This window comes from Dermacentor silvarum, chromosome 6, assembly GCF_013339745.2.
Source record: "Dermacentor silvarum isolate Dsil-2018 chromosome 6, BIME_Dsil_1.4, whole genome shotgun sequence".
Lineage (NCBI taxonomy): Eukaryota > Metazoa > Arthropoda > Arachnida > Ixodida > Ixodidae > Dermacentor > Dermacentor silvarum.
In genome coordinates this window covers 145,288,649-145,308,585 of record NC_051159.1, presented here as the reverse complement: position 1 = coordinate 145,308,585, position 19,937 = coordinate 145,288,649, and the positions used below count along the sequence as shown (strand labels likewise).

At 42.3% G+C, this 19,937-nt stretch overlaps 2 protein-coding genes across 3 annotated transcripts; both read right to left on the bottom strand.

Moving 5' to 3' along the window:
- Positions 1-1,520: 1,520 nt before the first annotated feature.
- Positions 1,521-9,014, bottom strand: LOC119456135 (persulfide dioxygenase ETHE1, mitochondrial-like). The gene is made up of 7 exons (XM_037717745.2): positions 8,688-9,014; positions 7,776-7,920; positions 6,502-6,687; positions 5,148-5,240; positions 3,304-3,393; positions 2,488-2,604; positions 1,521-1,858 (listed from the first exon to the last, which is right to left on the bottom strand). Exons 1-7 carry the CDS (start codon positions 8,874-8,876, stop codon positions 1,800-1,802), a joined length of 879 nt encoding a protein of 292 aa, XP_037573673.1. The 5' UTR covers positions 8,877-9,014; the 3' UTR covers positions 1,521-1,799.
- A 153-nt stretch (positions 9,015-9,167) lies between these two features.
- LOC119456136 (persulfide dioxygenase ETHE1, mitochondrial-like) lies at positions 9,168-19,559 on the bottom strand. 2 transcript variants are annotated; one of them, XM_037717746.2, is made up of 7 exons: positions 19,225-19,554; positions 17,897-18,041; positions 16,914-17,099; positions 14,962-15,054; positions 14,303-14,392; positions 11,377-11,493; positions 9,168-9,336 (listed from the first exon to the last, which is right to left on the bottom strand). In XM_037717746.2, exons 1-7 carry the CDS (start codon positions 19,381-19,383, stop codon positions 9,278-9,280), a joined length of 849 nt encoding a protein of 282 aa, XP_037573674.1. In that variant the 5' UTR covers positions 19,384-19,554; the 3' UTR covers positions 9,168-9,277. The 2 variants fall into 2 exon arrangements, with proteins under 2 accessions (XP_037573674.1, XP_037573675.1); XM_037717747.2 differs by lacking the exon at positions 11,377-11,493 and having other exon boundaries at positions 19,225-19,559.
- Positions 19,560-19,937: the final 378 nt, after the last annotated feature.

Sequence of the window (19,937 nt, the reverse complement as noted above, 5' to 3'; positions counted from 1 at the left end):
GTGCTTCTTGATTTAACAATACAGCACAGTTAAAGTGATGGCCAATAATAGGGGTCACAGATCAAAGTGCAATTTCTCTAAATTGCCCACGAAATGTTTAGACTCGTGAAATTAGGCGTAATTAAAAGAAAAGTACACTAGGTCTTGACTTGCATGTGACATTTTAATGGCGCTGAGGTAGACAAAACATTTTTTTTCCAGAAATATTAAGGAATGCACTTTGCAGGGGACTCCCTGAAATTTCGGACTCCCTGAAAGGTTTCACTTGATCTCGTTGGATGCCATCTGCTCGTCTGGCATTGCAAGTGACTCTAGCCACATATGCTGCCCATTAGTCCACAGAAATTTCGGAACTTAAAAACAAAAAGTTTGTCTATTGTGGTCTTGGTGCCTGGCTCAGGTACACGAGCCGAAAATATACATTTTTGGCAGGCGATGTCGTGTGTTGGACGCATTAACTTTACCCTAAGTGCTGCCGAGACAGGTGCTGCTGTTAGTGGAGTCACCACTGGGGTTACCAGTGGGGTTAGGTGCATGCTTGCTGACCAACCAAAGTTGGAATTACCTGGCGAAAGCCCAACTCAAAATGACTAAAGCTTGGGTCCATAAAAATGTGCAAGTGCCGGTCGGGATCTAATTAACTGAAAAATTGAATTAACAAATTGAATTAATATGTTAGACTATATCTGCAGTCACTGTAAGCTTAAAATATTCCCTGAAGTTTTATTTCTTTTGGATTACCCAATTTTTCGGATGTTGCAAGAATTCTGTTAAGAAAACAGTTGCTGTCTTCGCTCTTTTTTTTTTTTTTAGTCGAAATTTAACTGCAAAAGCCATGAAAAACTTGGGAAAGTTGGGCAATTTTGAAAAAGGAAATCGCTGGATAGTAGGCAGTAGTGCTATATTTTTTCATGTCATTCTAACGATTATGTTTTGTGTTCATAGCACACCTCACTAGTCATTATCATTATTTCAATACCTATGTATTTTCCACACTTTACAGCAACTGTTTTTAGGCCTTTGTACAACCGCGTTACATCTACCCATTGTGATTGACCGCATCATTGACTACAATATCCCATTGCTTGGTGCTCTTTGGCCATAATTGGCCCTTGCACTGCCACTTGTCTTCCTGCATGCCTTTGTCAGTGCATTTCTTCAATACCTGTAAGCTGCTTAAGCTACAGGAAAAAACTTAAAAATTAAGAATTTCACTGGCAGAGCAGTAGTGTAAATTAGTGTCTTCCCATCCCACGCATACCCATTGGACCAATCCTGAAGGCAGAGCACTTGATGAGGCCTGTTGCATGTTCTTGCACAAAGAACCCAAAAGCTGTGTATGGGAACCATAACAGCTACTCACCACAAAGCTATTTGTAGGAGTGGCCGTATGAATCCTCTCTGGCTGTGACAGCCATGTTGCAGCCTCACTGTTGTTGCACTTGTCAGTAGGCGGGGCAGTGAGTAAGCTTGGCACTATAATGTCTTCAAGTAGTTTGCACATTTAGAGCAGTTGAAATAGTGCAACACACAGGAGATTCTTATACTGAGCGATTAACAAAATAGTTTTATTGCACTTTCAATAAATCTGGGTGTCACAGTGCTCACATGCTACATCTTGTGTCTAAAGCCTGATGTGGGAAAGATTTAACCGACATACTATGGAATGCTGTCACACAACAACAGTTAACAAAGCAACTGTGGCTAAAATGTGCGGTATTTTATAATTACCGACACCCTGAAGGCTGTTTCTTGCAGGTGCCAGTAATGTGAATGTTGCTGTGCTCTTGTAACTGGGTTCATGACGTCTCGGCAAAATCGTGAAGCCCACACACCATGTTGGCTGGGACAGCCTGGTCTGGAAAACAATATATACTTAACCTGTTAGAATACATCACGTTTTAAGTGCAAACACTTTAGATCTTGTATTAGTTATCTTGGTAGAGAATTATGCCTATCTCAAGAGTTTGTTAATGCCTTTGCTGAGAGAGTTGTCATGCTGTACTAGCAGCTACACTAAAGCGCTGGTGACCGAAATCAATCATGGACAACTTTTTTCTTGGCCATGAAGGCAGAGTTATGCAATTAGACGTGTGCTAGCCGGTTGTTCAGTTCAAATCGGAAACTTGACAATCTTGAAGAAATGACTGTCAAAAGAGATCAAGCAAATGCTATGAGGCATTTACACTAGGTTAATTGTGGCTATTTTTGTAGAAGTAAATAAGTTGCATTAAAAAAAAAGTCCTTTTTAGGCAGCCTGATTGTTGCAAGAACAGTGTCTTGTAGACTATGAAACCTAAAAAACTGCTAACAAAAAGTAATGCAGATGATCCTTATGAGAATAGTTCGGTGCAAGCATGTGGCTTAGGGAGAGACTGTCTCTTTTTGTTTTGCACTTATCATGAAAGTACATATAAAGGGTTGTGTAAAGACACGAGTACAGGTGAGCACATGATAGGTACAAAAGTTAACAGTGGTCTTTCATACCTATCATCTTGGGATAGCTGAGGTTGAGATTGTTCATAATATCTACAAACTCTTCCTTAGATTTTGTCAGTCGAGGGTTGTACTTCAGCTCTTCTCCAACTGTAGTGGTAGTCTGACCTGGAATTGAAGGCAGAAATGTACACTGTAGCACTGGAATGGAGGGGGAATTTGTCCCTTGAGCGTATGCCCTACAATTTCAAGGGAGATGAAAACAAGAACATTGAAAGGTACTTTGGTTGATGCTTTTGTTATGAATATTTTAGATTAATGAAGTGTAAAACTTGGGAATTAACTGCCAGAAAGTCAAAACACAAGCGGTTATTTTTCTACAAGTGTTTAAATGGCCCTGTTGACTCGCGGATGGTGCCTGCACAACCACTATGATATCACAAATTGTTTAATATGGAGAAGCTGTCTCGCAGACTATCTGAGACGAGTGGGAATTCTTGTTGGTGAGATCAACAGCTTGAGATCCTGTAACACTGTTGGCAGACTTGTCTCTGTTGATGTATGTGGTTCTTCACTAGGTGAATTTAGATTATTGTTGGACGAATAACCCATTGTTGAATAGTGAACTATTACCTAGGCATGAATGGACACTTAAGAATACAAGAATGGGTGGATAAGAGTGACAGGGTCAAGTGAAGAGAACTCTGCAAGGCAGTAACCATGCATAGAGATGTGACACAGCTGGCAAAGGTAAATAATGCTTCAGAGATTCTGTACATGACACAGTGACGATATGTAAGGTTTTGATATCTTGCAACAAGACCTAGCTTGCATTCAGCACAACAGAGGGAGAGTATAAGCACGTACCTTTGTAGTCATGGGCAGGGTACAAGTTGTAGTCAATAGGCAAGCTGAGTATCTGTGAATGTACTGAGTCGTAAAGGCGCTCCGGGTTTCCTGTGAAATAAGATTTAGTTTTGACTAAGCAAGTTGAGGTGCAGATATGTGTCATGGCACAGGCAATATGTTTGCATGCAACAACTTGTAGTAGACAATACAATGACCAATAACAACCAAACAAAGGATGGGGAGTGCAAAGGCTGTTTAATATATCATGTAATCATTATAAGATAACCAGGACACTAATATATATACTTGTGACTTTTATGCATGCCAACAGAAGAGTTGCAGTACAGCCAACTCCAGTTGCACTTTCAATAACTTGCAACTATCCTAGACACTTATTGTACACTTTCCTCACAACCTATGAAAGGGCTTGTCAACCTTAATGATCGTGGCATGACATGCATCCTGTTCTGTGTGTATTGTGACGAATTCCACAGGCACTCAACAAAAGTAGTGTTCTTTTCAATGACTACACACCATAAGCAATTCCATTACACCGTCTAGTTCTCTGCTGTCCTCGTCTGTGCTTCCCTTTCCTCAACAACTATTCAGTAACTATAATAGACCATCGTTTCCCTGCGCTATGCCTTAGTACACGGCCTGCCCAACTCCATTTCTTCCTATTAATGTCAACTACCCCCGTTTGGTCTCCAATCCGCACCGCTGTCTTCCTGTATCTCAACGTTAAGCCATCATTTTTCGTTCAATCACTCGTTGTGCAGTCCTTCGCTTCTTCTCAAGCTTCTTTGTTAACCTCCAAGTTCTCTGCCCCACAGTTAGTACAGGTAAAATGTGATGAATGTACAGTTAAGAGATAGCAAATTAGGCATCAAACGAGAGGATGTTGAAGTTGAGCAAGAAATAAAGTTTAGCAAGTCACATGACGCATAGACCTAACCATTGGCTTATTGGAGTAATAAAGTTAAAGCCAAAAAAATGGAAATACAGATGAGCTTCCTCTCAAGCTTCTTTATTAAAGGGACACCGAAGGCAAATATCAAGCCTGGTCAGATTCATAGATTATTAGTATAAAAACCTATCGTCATTTTCTGTGCACCAATATATAATTTTCTCGCATAGAAAATTACCACCACCGGTCTCGCTGCTGCTCCTCAATATGAATCGCCCACACCAAGACAGATGAGTTGATGTAATTCCCATGTGACCTCCCACTATCTAAGAATCTGGCAGTGCTGATGTCACATGAGAGATACATATGATGAGTTCATTATTACAGAAGCATAACCTTTCAATCTAGCTCAACTTGATGCTTTCCTTTAGTGATCCTTTAATTTCCAAGTACCTGTCCCATACATAAGTACTGGTTGAATGCAATGGTACACTCATGTTAGAATACAAATGTTCAGAATATGATGTACAGCAAATACTAAAACATTTGACAGAGTGCTATGTAAAGCATATGATGCAGATCCCTTTTCTAGAGTGTGCTTAGAGCAGCAGCTCTTGCTCCCAGCATAATGACATTTAACCTAACCTAATAGTCACTTTTTTTTCTTTGTTACCTTATAATAGGGTAGAACACTAGTGGCCATGTAACAAGTTGAGTGTTTTCTGCAAGCTGCTAACACTTTGTTTAAAATACTGCCTGAAATACGCTTGAAATAATACACCTGGAATAAAGGCCTAATTTTCTTATGTCCTTGCTATTCAAGAAGACCCAATACCTTAAATTTTCTTCCTACTCAATCAGTTTGGCAAGTACAAAGTTGCTTCAGTGACAGTTCCAGATATTTGGGCTTGTGTGCATGTCATGCAAAATGATAAAATTAAGTCTGCACACTCACCTTCTTGAAAGTCTGTTCTTCCACAACCACGAATGAGCAGTGCATCACCTGTGAAGGCTTTTCTTTGGTCATGCCACACATAGGTCATGCAGCCTGAAAACAACCATCCAATATGAGAAAATAAGCCTCGCATGCCTTCACATGTGTTGTCTACTATAACTCGACAGTTAAATTCGGTGTTCTCGTTTGAAGCATGTGGTGAGTTTGCTTGCACAGGGAAAGTCATGCTAAGGTATTACAGATGTGAATCATTTAAACGTAGGCTTCCAATGCAAATGAAAGTATGTATGTGTTGTGTCTCAAAGAGAGGAGCTGTAGCTGAGATTATACATTTTCCTGGCTGTCCCATCAATATATACTTCACATTCTTCAACAGTATATCTCTCACACACACGCATGGCCACTTTTCAGAGTTCATTACACCCGCCATTGTGGCGTACTGGCTTTGGCATTGCACTGCTAAGCCCGCAGGCGTGGGATTGAACCCTGGCTGCGGCGGCCACATTTCGATGGGGACGAAATGCAAAAACGCCTGTGTACCGTGCATTGGGTGCACGTTAGAAAAGAACCCCAAGTGGTAAAAGCTAATCGGAGACCCCCACTACAGCATGCCTCCCCTACAGCATCATTTTGGCATGTAAAACACAAGAATTTAATTTAATTCGGAGTTCATTTCCTAAAAAAGAACTGTTTTCTGTGCTGTGGTGTGACAAAATAAAGCAATTATACATGAGAAAAAATTTCAAACAGTATGTGCTGAACGAAGGACAGGGTTGGATATTGTGCAAGCTTGTGCACATTCATGTGAATATCTTCCGATGACATGTTCATAGTTTCTGATAGTAAATGCACTGAAAAACTGAACTTTTTGATCAAGCACCCAGAGATGCAACATGTTCCGTTCCTTCCCTCAGTAACAAATGTAACAATGCAGAGATTAAGCACTCTTGCTCTTGGTTATGCTTTTGCCTTTCAAAACATGAAAAGATTTTAAGCGCTTGCGGAGAATGCCCGTTATGATGAAGTCAGTTGGATGACAAAAGTTTGACATTAAGCACTTTTGCTAAATCTGGGTTAAGCTTTTGTCTCTTGACACATGAAAACACAAAGCATTTGCAGAGAGTATAATGAAATCAGTTGGATGACAGAAATTTAATTGCCATAATGCATTAAGCGGCAGGTCAAACTTGAGTGCACTGATTGTTACTGCTTCAACTAGACCTGATAATTTTGTCAACTTAAATATCCTTGGAATTTCATTGTTATAAAAGCAGTCATTAAAATGGCTGAGAATGTAAAGTTTGCATGAATTATACTTTATATGGACTACTGACATGTGCAAGGCAATACATACCATTTGTATGGCCAGGAGTGGCCCTGGCTTCCAGCTTAATGCAGCCAACTCCAAATATATCTCCTGGATTGAGGTGATCGTCGGCTTTTGCCTTGGATGCAGCAGAGATGATGCTGCGGCAGTTTTCTATAATACCTTTCAGTTTCCCAGACCCAGTTATGTGGTCAGCATGGACATGAGTATTCACTGCATGGAAAGGTTACAATATATGCTCATGTTGGCAGCCAATAACCAGCAGCAATGACTACCTCAAGTACTCTGAAAGATATCCTATGCTTGTCTGCAATATTTTCCCCTAACATTTTTTGAACGAACACTTTATAACCTGCATTCCATTAGGTGCCTGATAATTTCATTATGAAATTACTATGCTACTGGCGCAGACTGCATCATAGTACATCGGAATTCGTACATGAAAGTAATGTTTCCTTTTAGAACTGAGGTTTGAACAGCGCGAATAAAACAAGGACACGAAGAAACAAATACCACAAACAAGTGCTGACTGCCAACTAAGTTTATTTTAAAATCATCAGCCATTTATACTTTTTCCAGCATCTGTGCACCATCGACCATAAATCCCATTTCACTGATTGCACGCACGTTATCAGATACCGCTGAGCTGTGGCAGAAATTATATTGGACAAACAGGACAGTGTTTCAATGATAGGCATATCACATTCGAAAGGAAGGAGACAAATGTGTAAGTTTTCCCTCTCTCGCATTGTCGGAGAAAGAAATAGCTTTTTTGCATAATAGATTATGTTGTTGCTGATTTTGCGTATGCTTATATGACTGGTGTATGCATGCCTATGCTGGGAAAAGTATAAATGGCTGATTATTTTCAAATAAACTTCCAGTTGGCAGTCAGCACTTGTTTGTGGTATTTGTTTCTTCGTGTCCTTGTTTTATTCACGCTGTTCAAACCTCAGTTCTAAATCATGAACCAACTAGCCCTCATCAAGACCTTACTAATGTTTCCTCTTTTTCTTCCAGTGAAATAGTATCATATTTGTTAATGTGCTTCATTCGTCTGCATACAGTGCACTCTTAGCAGTACACAAGCACCACATGGTATCACAAGTTGAGTGCATCACATTAATCATTTCCATTACACGCCTATACAGCTATATATGCTAAAAAGCTTTTACCACCCACCGTCACTAACTTTTAAACACAGAGGATGAAAAGTGGTATGTGTAGAGTACGTCTAAAGAGTAGACATACAGTGTATTTGCTTTCTTTTTTTGACCCTCCCACTGTCAGTGAGCCCACACCTGCATATGCTAAGCGAAGACCGAGTTCGTTGATCAGCTTGGCATCTCTCTCCACCTGCTCGAGTACCGGGTCGATCAGGAGGGCTTCCTTCGTGTTCAGGTCGGCCAAAAGGTAGCTGTACGTGCAGCTCTTCTGGTCAAAGAGCTACAAGGACACACGAAACCATTAGCAATCATGCCAAGGCGAAACGACGCGCAATGCGAAAGCGGCGCTGCTTGTGCAACTCTGCCGAATATAGCGGACCGGAACTTGGAACAAGAAAAGGGAGGCACCAAACGGAGAACTTGGAAACAATTAGAAAGTTTGTTGTTTTAACGTAAGTACGTAGGGCCAGTAGCGAGCTCTAATCAGGCTTTTCGCGTATGATGCCTTCAAACAGAACCATTCTTTCTTTTTCCTTTCTTTTACTACGAGTCAATGCAAGTAGGGAAAGTAATACTTTCCAAACTACTAGGCCACTTCTAAGTCAACTTTTGAGGGCAAACGTAAGAGTTATGTGATGTTTAACATAAAGTGTGCCGCTATCAGACAACGCTATCATTCGTTAGACAGGCTTTACAGTGTCCGAAAAGGTACCGAAACTAAGGTCGTCACGTTTATGCAATCTGACAATACGCACTCTCGCATTCAAATGTGTTTCAATTAATAAATGTCTTTCTCTCGCATTGAAATGCGGCGACGATGCGCATGATTGTGCACTGAACGCAGCACGCAGCAACAGCTGACCGCAAGACCAAGGCGCCGCACATGCAGCGCCCGTCGGAATCCAGGAAAACTACGAAAGCTCAACAACGTGAGTCCGTCCGTGCAACTATCGAAAGTTTATCCAATTGTGGCACTAAAATAAATACGCAAAAGCAGCGATGTGCCTAAAGTTCACACGGCGTTATGTTTAATAAACACGAACTTACCTGCCTGAACAGGACGTTGCTTTTCATGCTCGCGCTAGCTGAGAGCAGTCGCACGAATCGATGCACCACGTTCACGGTAGGAACCGCACACCGGTCTCGCGAGTGTCCAGAAGACGGTCGAAGAGTGGGCGAGTGTGCTACTATCTGTCGAAGTTTCTCCACAAGTAAAGTCCGGTACCCCAATGACATCGCCGACTTTCTTGGTTTTTACTCTTAAAGAAACACAGGCGCGCTTGTGTAAATGCTTACCAGATGGAGCCACCAGTCCCAGGGAGTGCTATTATGGAGATTTTTAAAAGAAAAAATGACTCCACCGAGTTGTAGTAGGGTGTATAATAATTTTCTTGTGCGGGTGCACCTGTGCTCCTTTTTTTAGATGCCAGATAATACCAATGACATTGCATAGAATTAGACAAAAAAGCAAACTTGTGAACAAATGTCCGCACAATCTTATGCAGTCAAATGCGAGTGTAAATCATGACAAACAGACGTGAAAACAAAGTAAAATATAAATATTTAATAAAATATGTCATTGCTTGCGCCTTTCTGGAAGGTACTTGGAATGAATTTCACCTGACTTGTAGCTTCCTTTAGTTACTGGAGGAGGCATATTCCAGTCCGCATATCAGGTTGGCTGGAACTGCTTTGTCTGGAAATAGAGCGATCAGCACTAGCAACAGCTGAAAAATGAACTGCGGACTTGGTGACGGTAACAAATAAGGTTTGATTTGGCTAAGTGACCCAGCGACGAAGTTACAACTGTGAAACATGCTACTCAATTAACATGAGGTCAGTTAGACGGGACACTGTCTAGACGGGACGCAAGGAGTAGAAACAGACACACCACGCTTTTGGTGTCTGGTTTTGCTCCCTCCAGAGCAGTGGCGCACCGACGGGGGAGTTTCAGGGTTCTAACCCCCCCCCCCCCCCCCCCCCCTTTTTTTGTTTGACCCCTTTTCTTTCCTTGCGCCTTTGAGTACTGCAACTAAGATGTGAGACGCGCAATCGTCTGCACACTCGCAAACTTGCGGAAAAAGCGCATTTTTTGACAATTTCCCGTGCTGTTTAGATTAAATTAAAATTAAAATTTAATTTAAATTAGTGCTGTTTAGATGGTATTGGCAAACTAAGGCAAACTGTCAAACTCCCCCTGGCAGGGATCCTGGGTGCGCTACTGCTGCGAGTATAATTTCAAAGTTCAAGGTCGTCACCCCTAAACAGCGCTATAGTCGCGTGTCGGCCTGCCAGAGGTGGACTATCCCTCTCTCTAGACTCGATAGTCTGGCTGTCTCGGACGCCCAGGCGTCCACGTTATACCAATTATGCACGGCTACTCATTCGCCGACACAGGTGCTGAGATTCGACAGGGGCCCCCCTCACCTTTCCCTAACATTTCTGTGCACTGTTACGATCATAGGCGCCGACTACGGGGGGAGCTCCGGGGCTCGAGCCCCCTCCCGGAATGCCGAAGCCCCCCCCACTCCTAAAATGTCAGTACCAGAGTCCTGTTACCCAAACCGTTTATGGTTTCTTTTGAGTTGCCTCTACATTTTCCCTTAAAATGTTCTTGTGGCTAAAAGCTAACTGCATCATTGTTGAAGCGGACGTGCATGGCTTTTATTCATACTTTCGCTTTATTTCTGAAAATCTTGGCAATAGGAAAATAAGCGCATTAGAAGCACCCACGGCGGCTCCCTCATCTGTATTTTTTCACTTCAACATGTTATTTTAATTTACAATGTGAACACCATGCACAGACACATTATATTTCAATGTGTACACAGGACAAAATTTATGATATTTTGAAAGAGAAAGAAGTAGCCAACTAACAATTATTTCTAATGATATGGATAGCCTATGTCTAGAGAATCAATATGTTGCTGTATGTTCAACTCGCTACAGATTGCTTTGCACACTTTTTTGACACTGAAAAAGACCTGCAGACTTCAGTGACCCCTTCGGCAGTCTTTTATCAACGTTGTGTGAAATACACGTGAATGATATATGTATCTCAGTATTGCTTCTCTTTCCAGTAGGTAATGCTAGCGACTCATAAAGAAAACTTATAATAATTTACAACATATATTGAGGATGGAAACATCGCAACGTGCATGCAGAGGCCATAAATATGCATAATTAACTTAGTAACCGAAGTGAGGCCAAGCCGGATTCACTCGAAATCAGAATCAATAGCAGGCATACGCAGCAGAGCTTCTACTAGGACTCAGAAAAAAAAAAGACTGCAGTTTTGCCGGAAAGGCGAAGGAGTATTAATGATAGCGAAGCATAAGACAATTACACGAACAAGATTCTTTTCGTATAAATCCGTGAAAAAGCCGAACCCCCAACTTGAAAGCAAATATTTTTTTTTTATCCAACCGAGAAGCAATCGCGTTCAGCGCGATTCCGATCGCGCTCCACTGCGAATTTTCTCGCGCAGCGTACTTTCGCGCGTCGCAACTTAAAAAAAAGAAGTCGGTTATAACTTAAGAAGACAGGAGAGGCGCCCCGCCCTGACCACTAGCTGAAGCGCAGCAGCCGATTTCACCCAAATCTAAGTGCAGTGTTGATTTTGCATTTCACCCCCCCCCCCTCCCTCCTCCCCCAATTGATCAGGGCATTAAACCCCGCTGCTTCATTTACTGATGCACATAGCAAAAGTCAGTGAAATATACAATCAGCCATATACCCATCATCTTGGGATAGCTCAGATTGAGGTTCTTCATTATTTCCACAAACTCAGCCTTGGTTTTTGTCAGCCGAGGATTGTGTTTGAGCTCTTCTGCCACTGTAGTAACGGTCATACCTGCGTGCAGACCAAATCGACAATGTTCCGAGTATACTTAAAAGCATTAAAGGGAAAATATGAACTCATTTCCCTTAGTCTCACTTTTCCTTTAATTACTCTCCACCTAGCGGGTTTCCGCTGAACTATTACGTCATACTTCAAAATAGCTCACTGGAAGGACGTAACTTAGTCCTTACTGCATTACATTTGTTCCTTACAGAAGCCGAAGTGATCGTATAAAGATAAACGCTGTGCAGAAATGCCTGCGAGTTAACGCGATATTTTACAATATCTCTCTTTAAAGTTTTTATTCCTGCTTGAATTTCGAACGCTTCAGGTCTTTGTATTGACCGATTGAAATGCCCTCTTTGCCTTGAATTTAAAACGCACGCAAACAAAAGTGCATCATTATTTTATAGACTGTTATACACAACAACGTATACGATACATACGTGCGCGCAGCACTTCTAACGTAAGCCTTAAGCGTATTTAAAGTGAATATAATTCCGCTGTCACATACTGTATAGACGTAAGAGTGTAATAAAATAATAATAATAATAATAATAATAATAATAATAATAATAATAATAATAATAATAATAATTTACGAATGAGGCACATCAACTGGATTGCCGCCTATTTGAATCACCGTACACAATTTGTAGAAGTTGATGGCGCTTGTTCCTCACCCCTTCCCGTCTCCTCAGGTGTTCCCCAAGGAAGTGTACTTGGCCCCTTACTTTTTTTAGTGTATGTGAACGATATAGTTTCTGCTATAGATCCCAGTGTTGCTATTAGTCTGTTTGCTGATGACTGCATGCTTTCTAAACCGATCTACTCACCTTCTGATCAAGCCTTGCTTAATACTGCACTAAACGATGTCCTGAACTGGTGCGACAAATGGGGAATGGTTCTTAATACAGAAAAAACGGTATCCATGCGAATAACAAGACAGAAAATGCCACTAAAATTTGACTATTCTCTTGAAAACAGACCTATTTCTGATGTTACATGTTATAAGTACTTAGGTGTTATCATTAATTCCCAGCTTAGTTGGACTGACCACATTAATTATATCACGTCATCTGCAAAACGAAACCTAGGCCTCTTGAGGCATAAACTTAAAGGAGCACCAAGCAACGTTAAGAAACTGGCATATATATCTCTCATCAGGCCGAAACTGGAATATGCAGAAATAGTCTGGGATCCACATACCAAAAAAGACATTACAGAACTGGAAAAAGTGCAGAGACGTGCAGTGCGTTTCACCTACAACAAATTTCGAAGTACTGACTCTCCATCTGCTCTAATGGTAGCTAACCAAATTCAGCCCCTCCACATAAGACGAAAAATTTCTCGATTAAGCTTTCTTCATTCTCTTCTTCATAGGAAATTTGGAATTTCTCCAAACCCTTACGTCACGCCTTCAGTCACACGGAAAACCCGCCACAAACATAATTTCACCTTAGCCCCTTACTTTGCTCGGACTAACCAATATAAATATTCATATTTCCCGCGAACAATCACGGAATGGAATTCATTACCAGAAGATGTGTTTCAAAGTGAAAATTTTGTGAATTCCATTGCCAACATTGTATAAATTATGTCCTATTCATGTTTTCCATATTCTGCCTGTCTGCTGTTAGTGAATAACCCTGTATTTTATTGACTTGCAGTATTGTTTCTTGGCGTTCCGAATATTCTGTTTTATTTTTGCCCATCCTGCTTGGACCAACGAGGTCTGCAGTATCGTGTAAATAAAAAATAAAAAAAAAAAAAACCCCTGCGCCATCGATTTTGGACTGACAGTTTCAGTGGAATTTTACCAGCGATTTGTGTCAGCGCTGCTTCTGAGACCGCAATGCCCTTTTTTCTGTAGGTTATAAAATATATTTGTTGTTTATTTAACTGCAGTCACCAGTGTATATGGTAAAATAAATTGCCGAGGAAAACGAACTCATTTTATATCAATGAAACTCGTTTGGATGATAACGCTGGCAAATGGGGGCGTTCCACGATAAATCAACCAGCGTTTTTTTTCGACCGTCACAGATGTAGTTGAAAACATTTCCACGTGTTTGTTGAAGTTAAAAACTAATTCTCCCCGTTTATTTTTCTTCCGAATAGAATTTCTAGCATTTTGGCAAAAATTTATTGCCAGTCGAGCTAGAAGACACCAATCAAAACTTTTTCGAAGGGACATTGTCTGATCCAGACATTCAGGTGAGGTGTTTGACTGCCAACATGGCCATTTTTTTCATATATTTGAACACTTCGAGTACTTTTAGCACCGGCAAAAGCACTCGAAGTGTTCAAATGTATGAAAAATTGGCTATTTTGGCAGTCACATCACTTTATTGTCTTGTCGTAGACACCATTTGAATGACTGGATCGTACAATGTGCCTTTGAAAAAAAAATTGATTGATGCCTTCTAGCTCAAGAGGCGGCATGAAAAATAAATTGTAGCCAAAATGGTATGAAATTTCTGGCAAAAGTAAATAAACGTGGACAACGTGTTTTGAACTTCAACAAACACGTGGAATTTTTTTCAGCTATATCCGTGATGTCTGAGAAAGAAATAAATAAATAAAAAAACGCTGGTTGATTTGGCGTGGAATGACCCAAATGTTAGTTCTACCGGTGACCCTTTCAGAGCCCGCGTCAAAGCTGGGAGACAAGAGGTTCATCTAGACACTTGTCTCACGTGTAACTGAACGATGTTTTTGGTCAATAACAGTTATTGGCACAGCTGCTCAAATGAATGCACAGTATTCTGTTACAGGTATATTGACTATTGCGCTAACAGGACAGTCGTTGGGGGCATACCTTTGTAGTCATGAGCAGGGTACAAATTGTAGTCGCCTGGAAGACTGAGTATCTGGGAATGCACCGAATCGAATAGGTGCTCTGGATTCCCTGCATGTGGACGAAGTAGAAAACATCCTAATATATATGAATGACAAGAAGGGAAACAGGGCCTTGATTTTTGTTAATCACGGCCATATAAAGCCAGCAGGCAACGAAGCCAAGGATATATATATATAGATTCTGGATTTCAACTTATAGGGTGAAATCCACATCGTATTAGTGTAAGTATCGAGCACACTCACAAGCGCATAGTAAAATGGGTGATAAGATAGGTGAATCATAGTTATATAAGGCTGGCATATCATAGCGGGTGTTTACAGTTACTGCACTAGGTTCTGCCGCATGCATGCGCTACAAATCATCATCGTCATCATCATCAAGAGAAGTTCGCGCGTTATACAATGGATCTAAAAAAGGAGTCTAAATAATCCATTTAGGAACATTCTAAAGTGAATGTTATTTTTTGGCTAGTGGAAATATTTCAGCAAAAATAAATGTGATAATTAAAATAAAGCGAAACTAGAAAAACGCTTGTCTGCAGTGCCCCCTTAAACATCTCCGGGTGCGCGCGTAGGCGTTGCAGAACATCCATGCGTGGTTAAGGCATATAGTTATACCTTCCTGAAAGTCCGTTCGTCCACAGCCGCGAATGAGCAGTGCGTCTCCAGTGAAGGCTTTCCTTTGATCATGCCACACGTAGGTCATGCAACCTGAAAATCAACAATCAGCTTTAAGAAATAATATAGATAGACGGCAACGGCTGGTATCGCACACTCATCTGACTATACAAGCATTTCCGATTCGTGTGGACCCTCCTGTTACCCGCGGATGAATTGGCAGCTGACAAGTATACAGTAAGGTTGACGACAAAATATTCTAGTCACGAGCTGCCACGCGCGTGACCAGAGCTGTAACAGCGCCGTGCATGGGTTTTGGAGCGGCTGTAGCCATCCCAAGCGTTTAAAACATCTGGTAGTTACCACAAGAGCAGCTCTCCACTTTTCAGAGTTGGGGCTTCGGTGATGCAAAATAAATTTTGCTCCACGCGGCCAGGATTCATTTGCTATCACAAGCGTTTCGGTGTGCTCAAATTTTACCGTTTGGCCCATTCACTCCTTCCCAATAGAGCGCGGAGCTACCTGAAGGCAGGCTTGTCTCAACGTTGCGGAAGAGTGCAAGAAGCAGAGGTCGCGACACAGAGGCCCTTTCGAGGAACGGGGGTCAAAACATGCGAGCGGGAAGACCCAACCAACCGAGAACAAGAAACTGGCGCGCAGACAATGTGACAGATTCAAGTGCGCAGCGTTGCATTGAGATTAACAGAGAACTAAAGAGCAAGACTAAATCAGTTTATAAACAACTATTGTTTCAAAACTCAGTTTCCATTTACGTGATGGCGAACGATGGACCACTAGCGGAGAAATGAAGCCAGCATTTTCATTCTTCAATTTCTCGCCCTAACCATAGCGCCAGCACGTCAGTGTGACGTCATGGATTTCAAACTTTTTTTTCCCGCACACGTAGGCCGTTGTCGTGCAGAAAAAGTCAAATACTGACTGGGTTGAATCTTCGGTTTCTTTAGAATTAAATACATTCCATCTTTGGCGAAAACAGGAAACAGACAACATTCATCTTTATTAATGTGTTAGAATTATGAGTGTCAAAGTGTAAAAAAATGCGTATGTGTGTAAAGTGTGGGAAGCCGGTCACCTGGTAGAGGTAGAGATGGGATGTGAGAAAGTACAGAGTGGCTGAGTAGGTCGCGAGAGGGTCGGGAGTGCCAACGTCAGTTGCACTGCCCATTTGCTTCGCTCCTGCCATGGCGACATCTACACCTATCCCTCTCCCACTCTCCCCTCCCTGTTGGCGCTGAGCCGTGCTCCCTCAAGGGCTGCAGAAGATAGCGCCAACATTTCCTTTTCTAATAACGAACCACTTAGTAGCCCTCGAAGAGGCTGGAGATGTGTCGAGTGAGCTCCTGAGTAACATCGTCCAACGTGGTGAATGAGGTTTAAACCATGGATCCGGGACCTCAGAGAGGTGCGTCATAATGCTAACGCATTTCTCACGCATTTACCGCTAAATCGCCGCTGAATTTTTGATCAGTGAATAACGAGACCCGAACAGAGGCTGTCAAAATTCATGACGTCACGGAGAGCTGATGCGGGAACTTCAAGGTGTTGTCGCCGCTCATCTTTCGCTTTTGCGCTTTTTCGTATTCAACAGGGCTTCGCGCACAGTAAGACTGAATTACTACAGTTGGAAGGCGAACAAAAAGTAGATTAAAGTTCACTTTGGCTAAAGTACTTATGAGTCGTAGATACTGTTGAAGTGACCTTGCAAGGTAGCAGAGCTGGCATGTCTAATTGTTTTTATGAGCAGCCTTTAAAAGCACTTAGGCAGATGACGCATGCACTAGGTGGTTAGTGCATGTGACGCAGATCTTCAATGATTTTTGCAGCATGGATGAATATATAAGGTATACATACACAAAAGGCTGCTGCCTTTTGCGAAGAACTTGACAAGTTTTTGGAGATTCTACGCATATATCAGAGACACCAGCACGTACCGTTTGTGTGACCAGGAGTGGCCCTGGCTTCCAGCTTAATGCTGCCAACTCCGATCACGTCTCCTGGATTGAGGTGTTGATCTGCCCGTGCTCTTGATGCGGTTGCAATGACACTGCTACAACTTTTGAACAATCCCTTCAGCTTTCCGGAACCAGTGATGTGGTCAGCATGCGCGTGGGTGTTCACTGCGGAACATGGTTGGCGACGTGCGTCATGGCAGTCGTGTAGAGCTCTCTGTATTTTTTTTCCTACTCTATTTGGCTTTTTGCAGTGTCTAAAGAGGCCGGGGTACTTAGGTTACATTTTCTCCGACCAGTCCTCGGTCCCGTTTCAGACACTCACGAAGCATTGTTACGTTTTACAGGTATGACAAACACATTGAAAGTAATGGATAAGAGCAACATGCATGTAATCATAATGCACAATGATGCTAGACACTATGGCCACCAAGTACACTCATATACAAATGTTGTGAACTAAAAGCCCAATACAAATATCAGTCATAAAGATCAGATGTTTCTTATCACAGAAGACATGGAAAGCACTAATGACGTGATAAACGCCATATACACAAATATGTTGTTTTTTTCTTCTGAGGCTTCTTTGCGGCTTGAAACCGTGTATGAAATTACCATGCGTGCAATTCGAACAGCTACGGAGTTCCGCTCCACAGCAAGGTCGCAGTACCGAATCCCGCGAACTCGAGGCTGGAGTTCGTTTGAGCCACTTCGCATACTTTTGTTTAGTGTTCATAACTGCTATAAATTGAAGAAACGTTTCGTGTTCTTTACGGGAATATGGATAGATGACCACGTATCAGATAAATACATTTGTCCCGAATACAGCAGTCGAGCTCAGTGTCCTGTGATAGGTTCACTACACAGTTTGGTAAGGTCTACCGAATCGACACAAAATGGTTTCATTTTCTTAATCGAGATGTGTCATTCGTCCATGTTCCACGTCTTCCCTAATATGCGAATACCTGCATAAATAAGGTGAAGTTCGAGTTCCTTGATGAGCTTGGCATCTCTCTCCACCTGCTCCAATACTGGGTCGATCAAGAGCGCTTCCTTGGTGTTCAGGTCAGCCAGTAGGTAGGTGTAGGTCCAGCTCTTCTCGTCAAATAACTACAGGGACAGGTAATTCGGTTATCATCTTAGTTACGTGCACATTCGATTTTACGTGAGTGCCCGTAGCTTTAAAAAAAAGGAAAGAGTGAAGAACCAATATGCCACTATAGCGCTAAATATTTGTCCTTGAGGAGGTCTGAAAAGGCATTCCAATGTATTGGACCTGTTTCCCAACTGTAAGAGCTGATACCCAATGTTTTCAATAATTTAACACCCATCAGAGAACTTTGTGTGTTGTTCCTTGGTGAGTTCTGATCAAGTAAGTGTTATACGCGCAAGATTTATTATGTTACAAAGGAAAACGGGTACTGTTTGAACCGACAGGCCACATGAATGCCATATTAAAACGTGGCGCGCTGCAGCATTTAAGTGTGTTATTGGCAGCTGCCACGATAGCGCGCCGCAGCTGTGGCATTCAAACGATCGCGCCTTCTCTTCCGTTTTGTTAGGGCGTGTTCTTCAGGGTTGGGCAAATTGTTCTGGACAACACTAGTACTTCTCCAAAGATTGTTCTTAGTTTCGTAAACTAAATTTCAAGCACCTATAGCGGTTACATCGTTTGTTAATCCATTATAACGTATATATAAACCGCCTGTCACGCAGGATCATTATGCACGAGATCTGGACCGCGGTATTGTTTACGATTCTATTCTAATGCCGATCTCTCTGTGTTTTGTCAGTGGTCCGAGTGGCGCTCCACCCACGTTACCACCGGGAATGGCTGGCCGTGAACGGTGCATGGGTAATAAGAAATGAGTAGAATTGAGCGAATGTAATCCTTACATCATACCGATCATGCGCGATGTCAGGTACTGCTTGCATAGTCAGAGTCAGTGGAGCATATATTATGTGTTCTCTTCGGGGGGGGGGGGGGGGGGGGGGAGATACGATTAGCGAGAAATGTGAGGATATGGCACGCCGGCAGAACCCGCAAGTTACGCTCCTTGCGACTTCGTTGATAATTCGCCGGCAATTCATGACAGGCCCTTACGGCGCATATAACAGGTTCAAGACGTGTCGACTGCATCTTTTCTGCTCCATTTTGCTTGCGCTGTAAAAACCTACCGGGAGTGGACGCTGACGAATTTCTGAATTAAAGAGCGCCGCGATAGTTATGCGTATTTATTGACGAATATATTATTTGCAGTGTCATCTGTGACAAGACTTAAAGGCGGCTCACCTGTCTGAAGAGGACATTACTTCGTATACTTGGGCTAGCCGACAGGAGTCGTACGAATCTTGCCACGTCTGCGGAAGGATCCGCTGATCTTAGCTGCCCGTGAAACAACGGTCGAAGACTTGGTGATTGCCATGCTGTTCGTAGGAGCTTCATTGACATTAAGCTGCCGTATATTTACAAACCACAATGTAAATTATTCTGGCTTAGAACTCGTTCCGCTTCTTCTTCCTCTGCAGCTACTGCTACTCTCAGAATTGCTACTGTATTACCACGCGCAGTTGGACACACCTTTCTTTGTTCTCCACGTGAGTGCAACAAAGCTGGGAGTTTGGTTATTTAAAGATTCCAAAGGTGGCGCCACGTCCCGCTGTTTTGGTCAGTAAAACAAGGAAGCGTCACCGATAAATGCTCCCTGCGCTTATTGTTATCCTTATCCTTTTTTTATTTCCGTATCAGCTATTGCATTGCAGTGTGCGGCGTGTGGGAAATCCCGGAATAACATGGAGTGGTTGTTGTGCATGTCGGAAGGAACAGTATATGCATACTTTCCTCCATATTAACGACGGTGGAGAAAAATGAATTAAAGTTTAAATGTACAGTACAGCACTAGCATGGAATGGGCCTTTCCTCTTTGTGCACGCACGCCCCCCCCCCCCCCCCCCCCTACCCCCACACACTTTCCAGTTTACTTTCGAAGGCTATTAAGATTGGGG